Source organism: Triticum urartu, chromosome 6A, assembly GCF_056163025.1.
Source record: "Triticum urartu cultivar PI428250 chromosome 6A, HENAU_Tu73, whole genome shotgun sequence".
Classification (NCBI taxonomy): domain Eukaryota; kingdom Viridiplantae; phylum Streptophyta; class Magnoliopsida; order Poales; family Poaceae; genus Triticum; species Triticum urartu.
The window spans coordinates 266,613,854-266,634,097 of NC_141878.1; the positions used below are offsets into that span (position 1 = coordinate 266,613,854).

Consider the following 20,244-nt stretch of genomic DNA (forward strand, 5'->3'; position numbering starts at 1 on the left):
CGTGTTGCCACTTTTCATGTTCGTCACCATCATCGATGATGGTAGGATTTTGGCATCCGCAACTGGAAAAGATTGATGAAGCCGTATTCATGTCATTTGACAATGTTTCCTTCAGTTTCACACTACATCAGATGAAAGAGTAGTGGTGTATTGAAGTTGGATTTTTCATAATTTATTAAAATATTTGATTGCAAGCGGGTTTTTACGATGTTGAATTTTCTTTAAGAGAAGGACGCGACTAACTACCAGACGTACTGATTTTAAGAAGAGATGCGGACGACCCGTACTAGCTTTGATCTGGTGAATGCAAGAGGAGAGTGAGGCTGAGGCATGCATGCGACCCAGCATGAGACGCGAGTGAGCACCTCATTTTTGAACATGCATGCATATACCAACAAATTTGATGATGTCAGCAAATATTCCTTCAAAAAACAAACTTCAAAATGATTTGTAGGTCAAACCGTCGGGCGGATTGGAAAACCGTTTTCACATAAAAAAATCATCGCGACGAGAGCTTCGAAACTAGATCCCATGTTGGTATGTTTCGACAACTTTTTTTTTCAGGCCAAAAGTTACCACGCTGAACTACGTAAGTTATCACGCATGCAGTACGTAATTTATCAACCGTACGGTAGGATTTTAGCGATAGATCTGCACGATCCCCTTCAATGGCTCCTGCTTCCCCCTTTCTCCCCCGATCGATTAGTTTGAAAATAATAAAAAACACAAATTGAGAAGAAAAAGTGTCCTATATGAGATTCAAACCTGCGTCGGGTAGCAAGGACACACCAAATGCTAATACCAACAACCATTACACCAACCTACAAATATTGTTCAATACTTGAAAACAAAATCGTCTAAACTCTTTCTCACCATTGTTAGATGACAAAAAGAAATGTATTTTCCTCAAAAAACTTCCACTGCATAAATGATGATGTACTATACGTGTGAATGTATAGAGGGGCTCCTCTATGAATTTTTATCAGGGTCAGGTACATAAGTTATCAGGTCCGGGATGTGTGAGTTACCATGTTATTCACATAAAAGTTATCGAGGTGATGTTTTATCAACCCCCCCCCCCCCCACCACCACCACCACCACCACCCCCATCGCCAAAGTTATTAGGACCGGGTACATAAATTATCAGATCTACGATGTGTGAGTTACCATGCTATTGACACAAAAGCTATTGAGGGGATATTTCATCAACTCCCCCCACCCCCACCTCGTTGCCAAAGTTACCAGGATAGGGGACATAAGTTATCAGGTTTGCGATGTGTGAGTTACCATGCTATTCATACAAAAAATTATCGAAGGTATGTTTACACTAGGTTTTTTGGGGTTAAAAAAGCTACCACGATATTTGTACATAAACTATCAGGTCTACGATGTGTGAGTTACCATGCTATTCATACAAAAAAGTTATCAAAGGTATGTTTACACTAGTTTTTTTGGGTCAAAAAAGCTACCACGATATTTGTACATAAGCTACTAGGTCTATGATGTGTGAGTTACCATGCTATTGACACAAAAGCTATCGAGGGGATATTTCATCAACTCCCCCCCCCCCTCCTCCTTGTTGCCAAAGTTACCAGGATAAGGTGCATAAGTTATCAGGTTTGCGATGTGTGAGTACTATGCTATTCACATAAAAGCTCGTCAACTCCCCCCTCCCCTTCGACCGCCAAAGATATTAGGACAGGGGTAAATAAGTTATCGGGTCTTTAAATGTGTGAGTTATCATTCTATTCACAAAAAAATTACCGGGGAATATTTGATCAACTCCTCAAAGAAAAAGGAAAAAGGAATCAACAGGGAATGGCCAAAAAGTATGATGTGCATTCTTTTGCACAACAAAATAGTTTAGCTGAGCTGGTTAGTGTGTGTTTCACATTAGCTGCTTGGTGTGTGTTCAAATCCCATATTCAGTGCTATTTTTTTTGGACTAAAAATGTAACCAGGGTGTGCCAATAGATCTAGCACCTAAAAAAATGACAAATCCAATCCAGAGAAAAAAAATTACGGTAGTCAATTCCATAGTCTCCGAATTCTTCTCACTAAATCGCCATCAAGTTAGCAGGTCGTTCGCATTTAATCTTGAACAAAGCCACTACGCTACACATTCACAGTCTGGGCAAAATTGACAACAACAAAGTCTAGGTGAGTTGGTTATTGTGGTGGTGCACATGCTAAATTCCTGCCAGCAGGGATTTAGCTTTTCGGTTAAGAGAATGTTTGTTTGTTTTGTTATTATATTTCCTTTTTTTCACTATTTGGATTTGGCCCAAACGCAAACATTTCACGTAGACATCAGATAGGCTATTTCTCAGAGAGAGAAAAACACGCACACTTCGTGAGATGCACGCGCATCTCACCCCCTAATCTCAAATCAAAAGAAACGTCGGCACCGGCCGCTAATCGGCCGCACCATTTTGGTGAGATGCACGCACACGCACACTATTTTTTTCGCAAAAAGAATATATTAAATCGGCCAGGCCGAGCGGCCGCCATGCGTCCTTCCTCGTCTCCTCCCGTCCTGCCTTCGAACTGAACGAAGCCGAAATGAATCGAAAAAGCGTATTATGACAGTGGACAACAGCTTATTACGACGGTGAACGGGCAAAAGCAATAGCCCTTTTAAAAGATGGAGAGAACTCACGTTGGAGTACATCAAGTTTAAGTTTAACTGCGCAATTGATGATTTCCCCATGGTTATACCTTACATCGTAAGATGCCATTGGCAAGCACCACCGGATAAGCAGTGAAACTTTTAACAACATATATGACTTTAAGCAAGCAGGATTTCCACACAAACACCGCGTTATCAGGTGCTGGTCCTACCAATCCACGACAAATGCACTGTTCATGAAAGGTCCCAAGCCAAAGGGAACAAAGGAGTGTCATATACATATGTGCGCAAGAAGGGAGCAACAGTGGGGGAAAGGTTAACATGATTTCTGAGCATAACAGAAGATCATGCCCTTGGTTAAAAGTACACAGTAGATCAGCAGCATCTACTGATCCAGCAATGAGACTACTGTTCCATCAACCAAAGGTAGATCCGATCATGATGGTTGCTCTAGAATTCAGTGTCGAAGCAAGATGCCATCACTTTCGAAACAACTGATCGTGCAAAGGGTATATAGCTTAGACTGTACCTGCACATAACAACAACTGTAACTTCAGAATTGCTGCCCCATCACTCATGCTCTTGGGATGCTAATTTATGTAGTTGCACCAATTATTTATCAATTTATGTAGTTGCACCAATTATTTATCTAAAAATGTTGCCCATTTTATGTGATATGATGAGACATCACATGGGATAATGTTTTTATCCATGCATCTACGGACTTGCACTGATATCTCAATCAAGCTCTCATGTTAAAGTGGCGTTGGCTGGGGAAAGTTGGGCAAGACAAGCCCTGGGCAGGCCTTCAGATTCAGTTACAGCTGGAAACGGATGAGTTGTTCGCGGCGCCTACGAGCTGCACTATGAAGAATGACATCACCTTCGCTTCTGGACTGACAGATGGATTCACAGGGTTAGTGTGGCCCAGGTTGTGCTGGCCTTGTTTCAGTTTGCCTGGCCTGCTGTGTTACGACGCCTAGTGGCGGATGCCCTTCCTGAGGCAGATTGGGCGAGGGGTCTCAGGGAAAGCCTATCTGTGCCGGCGGTTGCATACAGCTGTGGAGGACCCTGCTTGATTTTGAGCTGGGACCTGGGAGTGGATCCTAGCGAGTTCAGGTGGCGACTTTAGCCCGACGGCAAGTTATCTGCCCGTTCCACTTAGTCTTTTCTTGCTCGGTCGAGAAATTTGCCCCCTGTGAAACGGAGCTTTGGTCTTCTTGGGCTTCTCTTGGGATTAAAATCTTTGTATGTCTTGCGCTGCATAATCAGTTGTGGACTGCGGACAGACTTGCTCAGCGTCAGTTGCAACACCCGCCACTTTGTGTTCTCTGCTGTCAGGAGGAAACTGCTAACCACCTGCTTCTGAGGTGCCCTTCCTTGCGGGAGATCTGGTATAATGTGCTGCTCCCCTTACGGTTGCACAGGTTCAGGCCGGACAATCTGGCTTCGCTAACAAACTGGTGGCCGCCCTGCAGTCATGCTGTTCCAGCGCGCAACCGCAGGGAGGTGGACGCTCTGATTTGTCTGAGTCTCCGGCTCCTCTAGCTCGAAAGGAACAGCTATGTCTTCGACAAGGTGGCGTCAATGCCCTCGCTGGTCATCAAGCAGATTAGGGAGGAATTTCCTTTGTGGAAGATTTGCTAGATCATGTGGATTTGTAGGGAATGTGAGTTAGCACTTTCTTTGCCCATGGCGGAGTGCTTTCTCCTGTGGTTGCACCCCTGTATATAACTGATGTAACGCTCTACCTTTCTTTGTACAAAAGACACGAAGCTTGCATTTCTTAAAAAAATAATCTCTTTGGGTGTCTGCTTAGCTGTGGAATATTTTTAATAGAAAAATAGCACGAATATTGGTTAATTTGAAAGTAATCATCCAGTGAGTGTTGGACCTAGGAGAAATTATGAGTGTGCAGTTGGGTCAACATTGAACAGAACTCATTGCTAAAAATCAAACTTTAAAAGATATTAAACTTACCAGATAAGGGCACCAAATTCCAAGACGATGGCAAGTAGAGTCAACAGCTTACTGTGAACCTGTTTGGAGTAGAAAAGACAGATATTTGGTTGGTTATAGAACTAACACATAAACCTGGCAGAAAATTTATGAAATATGCCAGATTTCTCTAATCATTTTACTTACTAAGAGAGCGCAGAATAGAGAAATTATGATGCTTGCAATGTATATAGCAGTGGCATATATACGGACAGGATCAAGCATCATATCAAACTGTCTCTTGGGACCTATAAGAAACGCTGTACTGTCAAACAAATGATCCCAGCATTAGCTGACATGAGGAAAAACTTTGATACATAAACGATAATAATCTAGTTAAGGAAGGTGAATGAACATTACAGCACATATGAAATAAACAGCAAGGTAGTTCCTTGGATACGTCAGTACTGAGTACATGAGGCGCGATTTCAGTAAGTACTAGGCACGAGGAGGTTAGCCTTGATGGGCAGGCAGTACCTCAGAAGGACAGTAGGATACCTTTTGATATTTGAGAACAATTGTGACGACCCGAGACCGACGCTCCAGATGCCGTCCAGTTATTTCGTTGCCGATGTGTGTTTATTTGTTTGTTGCATTTCATCATCGCATCATCTGCATTGCATCGGCACTCCGTTGCCGTCATTGTTTTCAAACTTGCATCTGTTCATAGTGCCGCTTCTCTCTATTGCCTTCATTGACTGTTCGAGACCAACCACACTTCCACGCTACCGCCTGACCTCTCTACACAGCCACCGACCACCTTCGCAACCTAGTCCGAAAACTTCTCCCGGACCCGACCCGGGCAGTCATGACCGTTGGATCCGGATCATCCCCAAACATCCCTAAATCATCATCGGTTTCTCGTTGGACTCTCCTAACCCATTTATTCCAGACCGCCCGATCGCGATCGAAGGATCCAGATCATCCCCTTTTCGTATATATATATAGTCCCATAGCCCATCTTTAGACCCAAACCCTAAAATCTAGGACATCTGTCCCCGCCGCCGCCGCCACACTCAAATCTCACCTCGGGATCCTCCCAATTCCCATTCCACCAACCAGATGCGGCGCCCGATCCAAAAATCTCCTCAGCCTCCACCACACATCCATCTACCCACCGAGCAGCCGCGTTGCAACCTCGTCGCCGGCCAGCGTCAGGCCAGCCACTGCCGCCCTCTCCTTCCCCCTTGCCTTCTCTCTCTCACGCGACCCTCCCTCTCTCTCTCGCAGAGACCACTGATGCCGTCGACCTCGAGCTGCCGTGGCCTCTGCCACGCCATGGATCTCCGGCGCCTGCTCCTGCATCAAGCAGGGGAGCGAGGAGTACGAAGCCCCAGCACCCGTCGCCGCCGTCCTGCTACCTCCACCGCCCAGATCCGTGCCTCCGTCCGCCACCATCTCCTTCCTGGAGCCCCGCGCCGAGCTCCTCGTCCGCCACCACCTTCAACCAACGCCGCTGCAGCCGCTCCTTAACGCCCGCGCCGGCCGCTCGCGAAGGCCACGACCAGACCGGCCGCTTCCCGCGCCTGCCGGACCCCCTCTGTCGCGTCGTGCTCCTTCCCCGAGCTCCTCCTCGTCGTCCCAGCAGTAGCACCGAGCCACCGGCGAGCAGCGGCGGCTCCCTCCTCCCTGACCGCGGCCGTGCCGCGACCATCGTCGACGAACCCAGCAGCAATGTCGTCGTTCCTCCTCCGCAACCCCGAGCTCCCCACGCGAGCCCCTGCTTCCTCGCGTTCCGTCACCGTACCGCTCGTCCCAGCAGAGCCCCGACCTTCCCGTTCCCTTCCCCGATTCGCTTCTCTCTCTGAACCGCCCTCTGTTTTTCTTTGGGCAGCAGCACCGTCAAAGCTTCATGGTATCCGCCGCATTCAACCGCTGCCCACGTCCCAATCCGAGTCCTCCACACCAGGTCCTCCGGCCCCGCAGCGACGCCACGCCGGAGCCGCGCCATCCCACCGCTCGCCGGAGTCCCACGCGCCCCTGCGTCGTCACTGCCTTCTGACGAGCACGAGCTCGATCCCCTGCCTCCATGCATCGAAGGAACCAGGCGCGTTTGACTGCGCCTGGACCGGCCTCGCCTAGGCCTAGCGCCACCTCTTCGCTGCAGCCCACCGAACCGGCCCAGTTGATGTTGGCCCTTGGTGAGCCACCACAGACCCAGCGCCCAGTGCACTGTTCAGATTCGGCCCATTTTTTTTTCAGATCTGCGATTTTAGCATTATCCAGAGTTTACCAGATTTGCAGAAAACCCCCTAGACTTCATGCATTTAATTACTCCACAACCATGCATCGGTTAAAAATGATTTAAATATGAAAAATGCTTAGAATTTTGTCTAGTTTCATAATATGCCACTTTCATCCATGTTTAAAATGTTGTTTGATTAAATTTGCTCAAATGCCATGCTAAAATGATTTATCTAATAACTAAATAAGTAGCTCCAAATTTAATAAATTTTATATGTAAATGGGGCAGAAAAATGCATAGTTTAACATGGTGCACTTTCTTTGCATGTTTAACTACTCTAAAATATGGTTTAGGGCAGAACAGTACCAAATCATAATATGTATATGGGGATTTTCCGAAATTGTTGTTTGTTGTTCCGGCCTCATTTAAACTTGCCTAGATAGGTAGTTTTCATATACTTCACCCCTTGCCATGTTTAATAACATTTAATATTGTTGGGTACATAAACGAGAGAGAACTAAATAATTGATGTGGTGTTCCGTCAATATGCAACACTTTGCCATGACATGCCTCTTTAAACCGGACATGCATCATACTTGATTGTGTATCATGCCATGTTTATGCTCGTTGGTTTACCATGTTGTTTGCTCCTTTCGGGTGTTGCTTCTTCTTGTTAGTTCCGGTAACGTCGCGTTTGTGAGGATTCGTTCGACTACGTCCGTTTGTCTTCTTCATGGACTCGTTCTTCTTCCTCGCGGGATCTCGGGCAAGACGACCATACCCTTGATATCACTTCTATCTTTGTTTGCTAGTTGTTCGCTCTATCACTATGTCGCGCTACCTACCACTTGTTTATCATGCCTCCCATATTGCCATGTCAAGCCTCTAACCCACATTCCTAGCAAACCGTTGTTTGGCTACGTTACCGCTTTTGCTCAGCCCCTCTTATAGCGTTGTTAGTTGCAGGTGAAGTTGAAGATTGTTCCATGTTGGAACATGGAGATGTTGGGATATCATATTATCTCTTATTTAATTAATGCATCTATATACTTGGTAAAGGGTGGAAGGCTCGGCCTTATGCCTGGTGTTTTCGCCCTAGTTTCCGTCATACCGGTGTTATGTTCCTCGATTTTGCGTCCCTAACACGATGAGGGGTATGGAACCCTCTTGACAGTTCGCTTTGAATAAAACTCCTCCAGCAAGGCCCAACCTTGGTTTTACATTTGCCTAACAACCTATAAATTTCCCTTGGGGTTGCAAACCCGAGGGTCAATCTTTATTTTAACCCCACGGGCCAGTGCTCCTCTGAGTGTTGGTCCAACCTGGGCGATGTCCGGCGCCCCCTGGGCAACCAGGGTCTATGCCAACCCGACGTCTTGCCCATCCGGTGTACCCTGAGAATGAGATACGTGCAACTCCTATCAGGATTTGTCGGCACATCGGGCGGTCTTGCTGGACTTGTTTTACCATTGTCGAAATGTCTTGTGCACCGGGATTCCGAGTCTAATCGGAAGGTCCCGCAATGGAGGATTGTCTCCGCGGATCGTGAGCTTGTCATGGGCTAAGTTGGGACACCCTTGCAGGGTATAAACTTTCGAGAGTCGTGCCCGCAGTTATGTGGCAGATGGGAATTTGTTAATATCTAGTTGTAGAGAACTTGACACTTGACTTAATTAAAATGAATCAACCACGTGTGTAGCCGTGATGGTCTCTTTTCGGCGGAGTCCGGGAAGTGAACACGGTCTTGTGTTATGCTTGAACGTAAGCAGTTTCAGGATCACTTCTTGATCACTTATAGCTTTTCGACCGTTGCGTAGCTTCTCATCTTACTCTTATTTGCGTAAGTTAGCCACCATAATTGCTTAGCGCTTGCTGCTGCTCCACCTCATTACCTTATCCAACGCATAAGCTTAAATAGTCTTGATCTCGCGGGAGTGAGATTGGTGAGTCCTCATGACTCACGGATACTTCCAAACAGTTGCAGGTGCCGATGATACCAGTGCAGGTGACGCAACCGAGCTCAAGTGGGAGCTCGATGAAGATATTGGTCGTTGTTATGTGTCTTTTCCGGTTGATCAGTAGTGGTGCCCAGTTGGGATGATCGGGGATCTATCATTTGGGGTTGTCTTCTTTTATTTTGGTTCCATAGTCGGGCCTTGATTGTACTCTGGTTGATGTATGTTTTACTTGTTATTTGTGTGAAGTGGAGATTGTAAGCCAACTCTTTATCCCTTTCTTATTCAATAAATGGGATTGTGTGAAGATTACTCCTCTTGCGACAACACCACCATGCGGTTATGCCTCTAAGTCGTGCCTCGCCACGTGGGAGATATAGCCGCATTGTGGGCGTTACAACAATGCTGCAGAAGGATGGTGATATAGATGAAGATGTGAACCATTGAATCAAAGCCGGATGGATAAAGTGGTGCAAAGCTTCCGGCGTCCTCTGTGACAAAAGAGTGCCACAAAAGCTAAAAGGCAGGTTCTATGGGACGGCAGCGATGTTGTATGGCGCAGAATGTTGGCCAACTAAAAGGCGACATGTCCAATAGTTAGGTGTAGTAGAGATGTGCATGCTGAGATGGATATGTGGCCACACAAGGATCAGGTCCGGAATGATGATATGCGTGATAAAGTTGGGTAGCACCAATGGAAGAGAAGCTTGTCCAACATCGCCTGAGATGGTTTGGGCATATACACCGCAGACCTCTAAGAAACGCCGGTGCATAGAGGAATGATAAAGCTTGCTGATAATGTCAAGAGAGGTCGAGGTAGATCAAATTTGACATGGGAGGAGTCCGAGACACCCGAAGGACTAGAATATCAACAAAGAACTAGCCATAGACATGGGTGCGTGGAAGTTAGCTATCCATGTGCCAGAACCATGACTAGGTTTTGATATCTTATGGGTTTCAACTCTAGCCTATCCCAACTTGTTTGGGACTAAAAGGCTTTGTTGTTGTTATTTTGTTGTTGTAGTTCCGCGGATATTGAGGTGCTCACAGCCAAATCAAATCAGCACCTTGTAAAGAATATTTGTTCTACTATGCCAAAGTTAGTTTGCATTTAGCAAAAATTTCTATAACCAGATAGAAGTTGCAAAAGTGGAAAAGTCACATTCTTCTTGGTGCTATGAAGAGTATATGGAAGTTCTGATTTTTGCATCCAGATGCAGAAGTGAAATGTGCCACTGAGCGTGTACTTAGGTGGCTAGCCTCACAGGTCCACCCGCCTGCATTCAAGGCACAGCCTCAACAGGGTGGGTGGTTTGATCTTCTTTCAAAAAACGGTGTGCCTCTGCGGAGTGGGTAGGTTTGATCTTCCTTCAAAAAATTCCACCAGGGGTGTAAGTGCATGTGCATCTAGTGCCCCTGGTGGGTTTTGATGATGACAAACAATTAAGGGACTCATGTATTTGTTGAGTACACACAAATGAGCAGTCATTGAAGCAATGGATAGTCACCGAAGTAATGGGCCAATGGTTTAACTGAAGCATGTCAACCCCCGAAAATGACGAGGAAACATTAAAGATTTCAGTCTGCCACCTGAAGCACCAGAAGGTTTCTCGTTCTTAATCGTTCTTAAGTTTCTTCAGTTTTGATGATTTATGACAAACAATTAAAGTACTCATGTATTTCTTGAGTATACACATATGAGTAGTCATTGAAGCAATGGATAGTCACCAAAGTAATGGGCCACTGGTTTAACTGAAGCATGTTGACCCCCAAAAATGATAAGGAAACATTGAAGATTTCAGTTTGCCACCTGAAGCACCAGAAGGTTTCTCGTTCTTAAGTTTCTTCATTTGAGTCATAGGGCAAACTGTACTATTAAGAGGGGTTGGCTATCAAAGCAAGGTGAATCGTGTGTGATTATCAGTTATAACTCATAATTCTACACACATAAGCCTTTGAAATCTCCTTGCAAATGAATCTGCTAGCTTTAGTGACTAAGTTGAATACATATGAAGAATCAGCATGGCCGAGACTCAAGAGTGTAGTTCTTCGGTGTCACTAGGATAGTAGGATTAGCTTCTTCAATGACGAGTTAGGAAACCCGGTTTTTGGAGTTGCCCTAGGTTCTTCAAATAGAATTGTTGTGCACACTGCCAGTTCAAATTCTAAGAGCATCTCCAATAGACGGTCCATATGTAAAAATACCTAACTTTTGGATCACTGAGAGCAAAAAACGCTGCTCCAACAGATGGTCCATATGTAAAAAAAATTACATCACCGCCTCCCGGAGATGTAAAATACAACACTTCGTGATGCAAATTTGCATCACGAGATACATCTGATGTAAAACCGCTGCCGCCCGCGAAACGACCAACCGCCCGTTCATTTTCCTTCCCGCCCGAGCACCAGCCGCCGCCACCGCCCAAATTACCGTCACCGTCGCCGCCACCGCCCCAAATCACCACCGCCGCCCTTGCCCGCGTCGCCTCCCCCGCCGGAGGGCGTCTCACAGCCGCCCCGGCGGCGCCGATTCGGGAAGCAGCCGCGACGGGATTCGCCGACTCCGACGGTCCGACAGCCCGTATAGCTCCTCTCCGCCGGCCGCCGAGCTCCCTTCTCCTCTGCGCCGCCGTCCGCGGCAATGACTGGCCACCAATCCAACTGCCGGCCATCTTCTTCCACCCCGCACACAAGGTGTTCGACGAAATTCCCCAAGGTAAAAAAACAACGAAACTTGATGATTTAAATTGGGATTAGATAGTATGTTTGACTGTGGTTAACTGCATTGTAGATGAGCTCGGTTGACTCCTCATTCGTGGACGATTCATCGTCGGACGAGGAATTTGATTTGCATGAAGAGGACATTGCTATGCTAGTGGCCATGCACAAGGGGAAGAAGCCGAAGCACGGTGGTTCCGTCTATGGTCGTGCGTTCATTCGGAGAGAACGGATTGATGCACACAAACGGTTGATGCACAACTACTATAGATCACCACCTGTTTTCCCGGAGAATTACTTTCGACGCCGTTTCAGAATGTCGAAAGACTTGTTCATCCACATTTGCAATTCCGTGGAGCAGCATAATCCAGCCTTCGAGCAGAGAAGGAACCGTGCCAGGTTGCTTGGCCATAGCACCGAACAGAAGGTCACTGTCGCTTTGCGCATGATGGCATATGGTGTTCCGGCAGATTACATTGATGACAACTTGGCGATGGCAGAGAGCACTTCTATCTTCTATGTCAAGCAATTTGCAATGACTATGGTAGAAGTGTTTGGTCCACAGTACTTGAGAGCACCCAATGCTCAGTATGGTGGTGAGGCTTTGGCTTTCTTGTTCTTGCCGGTAGAGCTCTCTGGTACATCCTCAACAGGCATGCTACACTCTGAGGTGCGCTACCCGGTGGCCTCGCCAGAGGTCTTATCGGTCTTCTTCTTTCCTCCTCGGGAGCTTTGCCGGCAGGAGCAGGTGCCTTGACGGCAGATGTTGTCACTGCCTCTTGATAGAGCTTGTCAGCGCAGATAACTGCGTCCTTGTCGGAGTGGATGGTGATGATGCTCATCGAACCCGACATTTTCAAAGTATTATAGGCGTAATGTGACACTGCCATAAACTTTGCCAGGGCCGAACGACCAAGAATCCCATTGTAGGGCAATGGTATCTTGACGACGTCGGAAACAACCTTCTCGATCTTGTAGTTCGGTTTGGTGCCAAAAGTGACCGGCAAGGTAATCTTTCCAGTAGGCTGGCTCCTCCCCGGATTAACCCCTTGAAACGTTCCCGTTTCTCGGAGATCTCCATCAGGGATTTGCAGCCTCCTGATCACATCGGGGGAGATCAGATTCAAGCGGCCCCACCGTCAACCAGCACTTTCGTCACCTTGAGGTTGCGAATTGTTGGAGAAACCAACAAAGGCAAACACCCGACCACAGTGGTGCGGTCAGGGTGGTCCTCGGTGTCGAAAACGATCGGCGTGTCGGACCACTTGAGCGGCTTTTGCACCTTACTGCTAGTCTGGCCGCATTGATCTCACGCGCCCACTGCTTGAGCTGGTGGTGAGGGGAGTGCAAAGATGCACCTCCATCAACGCACATGGCATCCACAGCCTTTTGAAATTCATGTCCCTCGGATTCTTCATCGGTGTCATCACCATCATCCTCGCCCTCCTTCTCGTGGTCGGGAGCAGGCTTCTCCTTCTGCTGTTGGCCCTTGGCGCGGCGACCCCCACGACCACCGCGGCTTTTGTTGCCGAACCCACCGGCGCCATCTTGGCCTTTCTCCTTGTCACGCTTCTCGTACTCTTACTTTTGCTTTTCGGCAAGATGTTCCACTTGCCGGCAATCCTCGACGTCGTGGCCCTTGGTACGGTGGATCTTGCGGTATTGCTTGCCGGAGCTCTCCATCTTCTCGCCTGCCACAACCTCCTGACAACCAGCGTATCCAGCAACCTCGTTGTCGTAGCTCTCGGTCTTCGGCTTCTTGGCGGCATTGGAGTCGCCAGAACCCTTGACGGCCATCACAGTCTTGCCTTTGCGCATGCGGTTGCGCTTTTGGCATGTCTTCTTTGGGCTGGATGTGTCGTCGTCCTCAGAATCAGCTTCGGCTCTGGCATCCTCCCCAGGAAGTCTCCCTCCTCAGCATGCGCACACTGGTTCACCGAGGCATACAAGTCGTTGACGGTCTTCAACTGCTCGATGTTCAACTCAGCCCACATCCTGCGATTGTGAACATTCGTGTGGAACGAAGCAATCACAGCAGCGGGGTGCACATCGGGGATGTTGTGATGCACACGGCTAAACCTCTGGACGTACTTACGAAGGGATTCACCATCCTTCTGTGGAATCAAGTGGAGGTCACTGGGCTTCCCCGGAGGCTCATGGCCCCCGATGTAGGTCCCAACGAACACATGACACATGTCCAACCAAGAAGAAATGGAGCCCTCCAGCAAGTTCATCAGCCAAGATCTCACGCTGGGCTTGAGCGCCAACGGAAAATAGTTGGCGAGAATCTTGTCGTCTCTGCCACCACCAGCTTGCACTGCGATGGTATAAATATGCCAAGAAACTCGGACGGATTGAGCTTGTTGTCATACTTCTCCGGCAAGTCAGGCTTGAAACTTTGGGAAGAGGGCTACTGAAGTTGCCGCAGCTCGCGGATAAATGCTGGGCAACCCACATCGTAGGGTACGCACCCAAGGAACCCCTGTGCAGGCTCGTTCACAATAGGTCCTTCCCGCGCGTCTGACTGACGGCGTGCTTCCTGGCGGTAGTTCGAGCATCCTCAACGCACCGGTCGTTGATGACCTAGCGCTGATCTTGGTAGCGATTTCAACAGCCTGGCGGATCAGACAACGCCATTGACATATCGTCACGGGCGTCGACCCGCTGGCTCTGCCATACTTACCAAGGAGGGGACTGCACCGTTGGTGCACCACCCCTGGTTCGCCCATCAGCCCCTCGTACCGGCGTCGTTGGCTGCCATTAAGAGGGCCCCGCCGGCCGCACCCCATCGTTGTTGGCGAAGCCCATGAGGCTCTAGATGGTGGCTCGCCACTCATCCATCTTCTCCGGAGCCGAAGGAAAGTTTAGCAGTAGCTACACCTGCGCCAACGCCTCCGCCGGCGACTTGGGCATGACTGGGCGCAAGGACTAAGAGGTGCCTCGGCTTCTGTGCAAGCCAGAAGGAACTCCATCTCTGTCCTGCTGCCGCGGTCGATGCTCACCAGCAATTCGACGTGGCGGCAGGCCATGCGCGTCTGGTGCACATGCTCCTTTCCTGGACGCCAACCAAGGTCGATGTCGTTGCGGGGAAGCGCTTCGTGTCCATCTTGTGATGGCCTCGGCATGCGTCCCACCGCTCCAACAGTCTTGGATCTCGCGGCGTCATCCTTGGACGTAGCCGCAGCGACCTTATGAGCCACAGCGCCGCCTTTCGACATAGCGATGCGCGGGTCTTGACTCCCGACAAAGTGACGACTCATGCCTCCAGAATGGCGGGGAGAGTGCTCGCCGGCGCCCCTGTCCGCCGGAGGTGTCTGGGTCGGCAGCTTAGAGGCAAACGGTGCACCCACCGTCGCGCTCTTCTTCTTGGGCGCCATGGATGAAGAAGATGGTGAAACTTGCACGAGAATTGCTGGAGTAGATCCGCACAAGCGATCCCCCTGCCTGGCACACCAAAGATGTTAGGGTACGACAATCTATGGGACCAGCGAGGCCCCTTTGCAGTTCGGCTGGGGAGATGAACAAGCACGGAGAGCAAATCCAGAGGTTAATGTGCAGGGTTTTCTTAGGTTCGGGCCGCCATGGGGGCGTAAATTCCTACTCCTCCTGCCTTTTGATGGATTGACTTGGGGCTCAAGTTACAAACAAGCGCAGCTTGCCAAAAAGGTGCATGCAAGGTGCAGCTACTGTGTAAGAGTGAGCAAAGTGTCAACCCGTGCCCAGGTAGCCATGGGCCTTCTTTTATAGACAAAGGGGGTCACCACAGTGGCAACATGGTCATTTACATGTATGGAATAGTGGCTTCGACGTTATCCAATCTAATCCCGCCGGACTAGGACAAGGCATTTAATGCACCATGAGCTGATAACGATCCTTGGCAAAAAAGCGTCTCTCCTTCTATGCCATCGGTCCGGGCGAGCCTATCGTCTTGACACGTCCACTAGACGGGTGTCAATAAAGTTAACCTTTATGCAATGTGCTGACACGTGTCCTGATGATCATCTCTAAGCCGCCTACCCGCTCGACACCTAATCTTGACAAGCCATCAGCTGACCGATGAGGAGGAGCGGCCGAAAAGCGGGAGGGAGAACTTCCCAGCAAGGATCTTGTCGGATCTTGGCTTGCCGGTGTGGAGCTTGCCGGCAATTGGAGTCTTGACCTTCAGTACTAACTTAGTACTTCTCAATGACCTGCCGAGAGATGTTCTTCACGGTCTTGTGAATTGAATCTCGAGTCTTGTATGCAATAGTCCTCCGACAAGCGTTGCCGACGAAAAAGCTACAACTGCCTGTGCACAAGTCAGGATACTAAGGCACCCATATCTTAGTGCACCGACAACCTAGAACATCAATTATTTTGGAACGGAGGGAGTAGTGTTTTAGAACAAGAAAACATAGTATGTGGTTAACTCATTTGTACTCACCCGCAAAAAAAACTCATATGTACGGGATCAAAAACTAAATATGAAGGGATATAGATAATTCTCGAAAGCAAAACAAAGTGAGAGAAGACACATATTCTATCAAAAAGAACTACAAATAGTGCAACAGACCTTCCGAGTGCCATCGCATTGCCAAGCGTGAATGTAACTCCAAACTTCACAGGATTGAAGAAAACGATCATCGACTGCAATGACAAATACAAAAGCCAAATAAATAACACAGTTGGACTAAATACTAGCAATTGCAATGACTGGCATTTATACTTCTATATAGTGCAGGAATAAGTTTCAATGCTAGCCATTGATACTACTACATCCAACGGCAGAAACTATCGTGAATCCCTGTGTTTTAAGTCATGGATACATTGAATCAAACGACGAACATCCTCTCGAAGCTCGGCTCTAGAAACTTCGCTTGCACCCGTGTCCCTAGCCACTAACGCCTAGTGAACCAGTCGTTCTTTGCATCTTAACCTAAAATCCAGTGATCCGCCTGCCGAAACAACAACCAGGGTTAACTTGGTCCCGCGTAGAAGTAGAATAGGGATTAAATTAGAAAAAAAAGAGAAGTGCAAATTTTGGAAAATAAATCCTAGAGTCACGGTTCCGATTGAGCATCAAAGCAACCGGCAAATTGCAGCAAAATAAAGAAACTTTCACATGAGAATGAGCCGAAAAAAGTACCTTCCAATTTTCTTCTTTGTTGCTCCAGCGGAAAATGGATGCCCTATACACCCTCACTCCAACAACCCAGTTTCTAGATCCTTTGTGCTTGCCTCATGCTCTTGGCACCAAATGGAACAACAACAGCTACCGCCCATGTCAAGATCAAGACCAACAGGTCACAACCAGGAGCGCCGCCGCGGTTTCCGCTATCAGCATCAATAACTCCATCCAACTGTGCGTGTGGTGCCAGGTAAAGCCAAGAGATCAATGCGGCCTGGTACATCTCGAGGAGAGACGGGCCGGTAATCTGAGGTCAAGGTGGGCAATGGGCCATGGATCATCCATCCCTCCTGAGGCAACAGATATGCTGAGGGTAAGAGTAGTAGTAGTTCTGATCATAGTGGGAAAGAAGTGCCTTAGAAAGATGATGACATACGTCGAAAGGGATGCAGCATTAGACAAAAGACTGGAGGAGGGGGTCATTCCTGGTGAAGTTGGGGAATCAAGATGTGAGAAGAGTGCGAGTGAGTGCCGTGTGCGTTGATTCTTCCACTTCGATGGATTATTGTGTTCCGAACAGAGACGAAGATCGGGATGGAGAAAAAAAGAAGAACAGGATGCAGCCCCGATGACCCATGCTAGCCTAGAAGGATAGAGAATGACTACAACTAAAAGGACTATCCCTTTAGAAAAAGAGGAACCATGACCGTCAAATACATTGTGTGCATGAAAATTAGAAGTAGCTCCCTACAAAAAAAAGGTAGCTCTGTAGCTGATGTAACCCTTCAATAAGAACATATTTTTATTCATTTGCAGGACTAGCCCTTTAAAAACAATTACCAATTAGAGCCATAAGAAAACAATTCAACCAGTTCAGACTGATTTTATAGACATTTGACAAACTCTAACAAAATGTTTAGTCTAGCTGTTTTTTATTTTCATGGTTAATAGAATTACCAGTAGTAAAAACACCGGGCAAGACACATGATATTCATTGAACACAACAACAATGATATTAGTGCAGAAATATATACAAGGCTTTATATTGTTAAGCTTCATGCACTAGCCAACGCAACCAAAAGTCTGAGCTGATGAAAAAGGCGGGTGCAATCCACATATACTGTAACACCCCCTCTCACGTGTGACGGGGAAGACAAGTCAACATGTGCAACCGGAAGAGAGACGGCGCGCAAAACTCACATATGACTCAAGAGGCCTCTACGTGGACACAAAGGGGGCCTATCAGCAGCAACAACAACAAAGCCTTTAGTCCCAAACAAGTTGGGGTAGGCTAGAGGTGAAACCCATAAGATCTTGCAACCAACTCATGGCTCTGGCACATGGATAGCAAGCTTCCACGCACCCCTGTCCATAGCTAGCTCTTTGGTGATACTCCAATCCTTCAGGTCTCTCTTAACGGACTCCTCCCATGTCAAATTCGGTCTACCCCGCCCTCTCTTGACATTCTCCGCACGCTTTAGCCGTCCACTATGCACCGGAGCTTCTGGAGGCCTGCGCTGAATATGCCCAAACCATCTCAGACGATGTTGGACAAGCTTCTCTTCAATTGGTGCTACCCCAACTCTATCTCGTATATCATCATTCCGGACTCGATCCTTCCTCGTGTGGCCACACATCCATCTCAACATACGCATCTCCGCCACACCTAACTGTTGAACATGTCGCCTTTTAGTCGGCCAACACTCAGCGCCATACAACATTGCGGGTCGAACCGCCGTCCTGTAGAACTTGCCTTTTAGCTTTTGTGGCACTCTCTTGTCACAGAGAATGCCAGAAGCTTGGCGCCACTTCATCCATCCGGCTTTGATTCGATGGTTCACATCTTCATCAATACCCCCATCCTCCTGCAGCATTGACCCCAAATACCGAAAGGTGTCCTTCTCAGGTACCACCTGGCCATCAAGGCTAACCTCCTCCTCACACCTAGTAGTACTGAAACCGCACATCATGTACTCGGTTTTAGTTCTACTAAGCCTAAACCCTTTCAGTACTACTAGGTGTGAGGAGGAGGTTAGCCTTGATGGCCAGGTGGTACCTCAGAAGGACACCTTTCGGTATTTGGGGTCAATGCTGCAGGAGGATGGGGTATTGATGAAGATGTGAACCATCGAATCAAAGCCGGATAGATGAAGTGGCGCCAAGCTTCTGGCATTCTCTGAGACAAGAGAGTGCCACAAAAGCTAATGACATCCAAGGAGCTCTAGAAAAATAAAAACCAGCTCTCCAAAATGCTTTTTATTTTAAATTTACTGCTAATGCCGTGTGCCAAATTGGCAAAACATCGTGAATACTAACAAGAACTCCTAATCATACACGATGTTATCTCCATATGAGATCCAAAAGGAGACGGCCTGATAAAGCATAAGAAGATGACTTAAACCCGAAGGTTAAAGAACATACTGCAAGGGTGTAGCATCGGAATAGGTACAAATAACAGCGTTCAGGAAGAAAAAAATACTATTAATCAGGCGATGTTACACGTGCAGAAAAAAAAATAGGGGGAACTGCGCATAAGAATGCTGATAAGGCAGGTAAACTCACCAAGAAAGTGCAAGTCAAACCGGCAGCCAAGCATGTCGCAAAACCATACAACCTCTGCACACAGAAAAACAAAATCGAAAGGTCTTGGATTTCAGTTCTGTGGTACAACCACTATATACAACAAGAACAGTAACCCAGATTTGATGAGCAGCGTAGCCGCATTGATGGAGATGTTCTACCGCGACCTATCCTCATCAATCCTTGCTGGCCAGTCCCCGAGAAGGTAATGACTGCAACTACGTAGTTAGCATTAGCTTGGCTGATAGTCCCGGGTGACTCTCACAGCCAGATCTGAGCGGAGACGCCTCGGGTCCGAGAGGTAGCAAGTAAAAGATGGGGAACGGAGGAGGAGGAGGCGGCGGCTTTCCTGGGTGGTGTTGAGGGTGCAGTGCCGGTTGATGTCGTCGAAGAAGGACTGCTCCTCAGGCGGCGGCGGCGCGGACTCCTCGTCGAACTCCATGCCGACCAGCATCTTGACCCGCTCCAAGGCATCCCGCATCCTATCCATGCTAGCTCAGATACTGGGCGTCTCCGATGGGGGCAGCCTCGAAAGCACGGCCAGCGACCCGTCGGTGAAGGCTGGTGCGGGAGGATCCCGTCCGGCGAGGAAGATGGCGCAGTGTTCTTTCACGGCCAGCGGAGTTCACTTTGGTACCACAATTGGGCCTGGGTAACCACTTTACGGTTTTTTTTTCCCGGATCAGGCCGCAACTGACCAGCGGGCCCCGCTTGTCAGGTGCTGACGTTGCGAGGAGGCGCGTGTCGGCCCCTGACTAGGAGTAAGTCCGACTCACTCGCTCGATTTGGCTCGGTTGGAGATGAAGCCTAGCATCTACGCGACGTAGAGAAACAGCTCAGATTCGGATTGCCCTATTCCGCGGCCATGACAGCGTCAAAGAAGCCATGTACTCCCATGGCCTCGATGGCTACCTCCAAGTCACGTCCTCCTCGCTGGACACATGGGCTTCGGCCTTCCTTGATCTCCACTCGCCGACTCGACATCCCGTCGTTGCGCCCATGCACGAGCTACTCTCCCGCGGGCCACAGCTCTCGGAAGAAAGGTCGTTGACATGTGCTGCTCGCGAACTCC

At 48.3% G+C, this 20,244-nt stretch overlaps 1 protein-coding gene across 1 annotated transcript; it reads right to left on the reverse strand.

Moving 5' to 3' along the window:
- Positions 1-2,757: 2,757 nt before the first annotated feature.
- Positions 2,758-19,823, reverse strand: LOC125512963 (Got1/Sft2-like vescicle transport protein family). The gene is made up of 6 exons (XM_048678018.2): positions 19,522-19,823; positions 19,155-19,208; positions 16,038-16,111; positions 4,775-4,892; positions 4,610-4,668; positions 2,758-3,158 (listed from the first exon to the last, which is right to left on the reverse strand). Exons 1-6 carry the CDS (start codon positions 19,660-19,662, stop codon positions 3,080-3,082), a joined length of 525 nt encoding a protein of 174 aa, XP_048533975.1. The 5' UTR covers positions 19,663-19,823; the 3' UTR covers positions 2,758-3,079.
- Between the last annotated feature and the right edge of the window lie 421 nt (positions 19,824-20,244).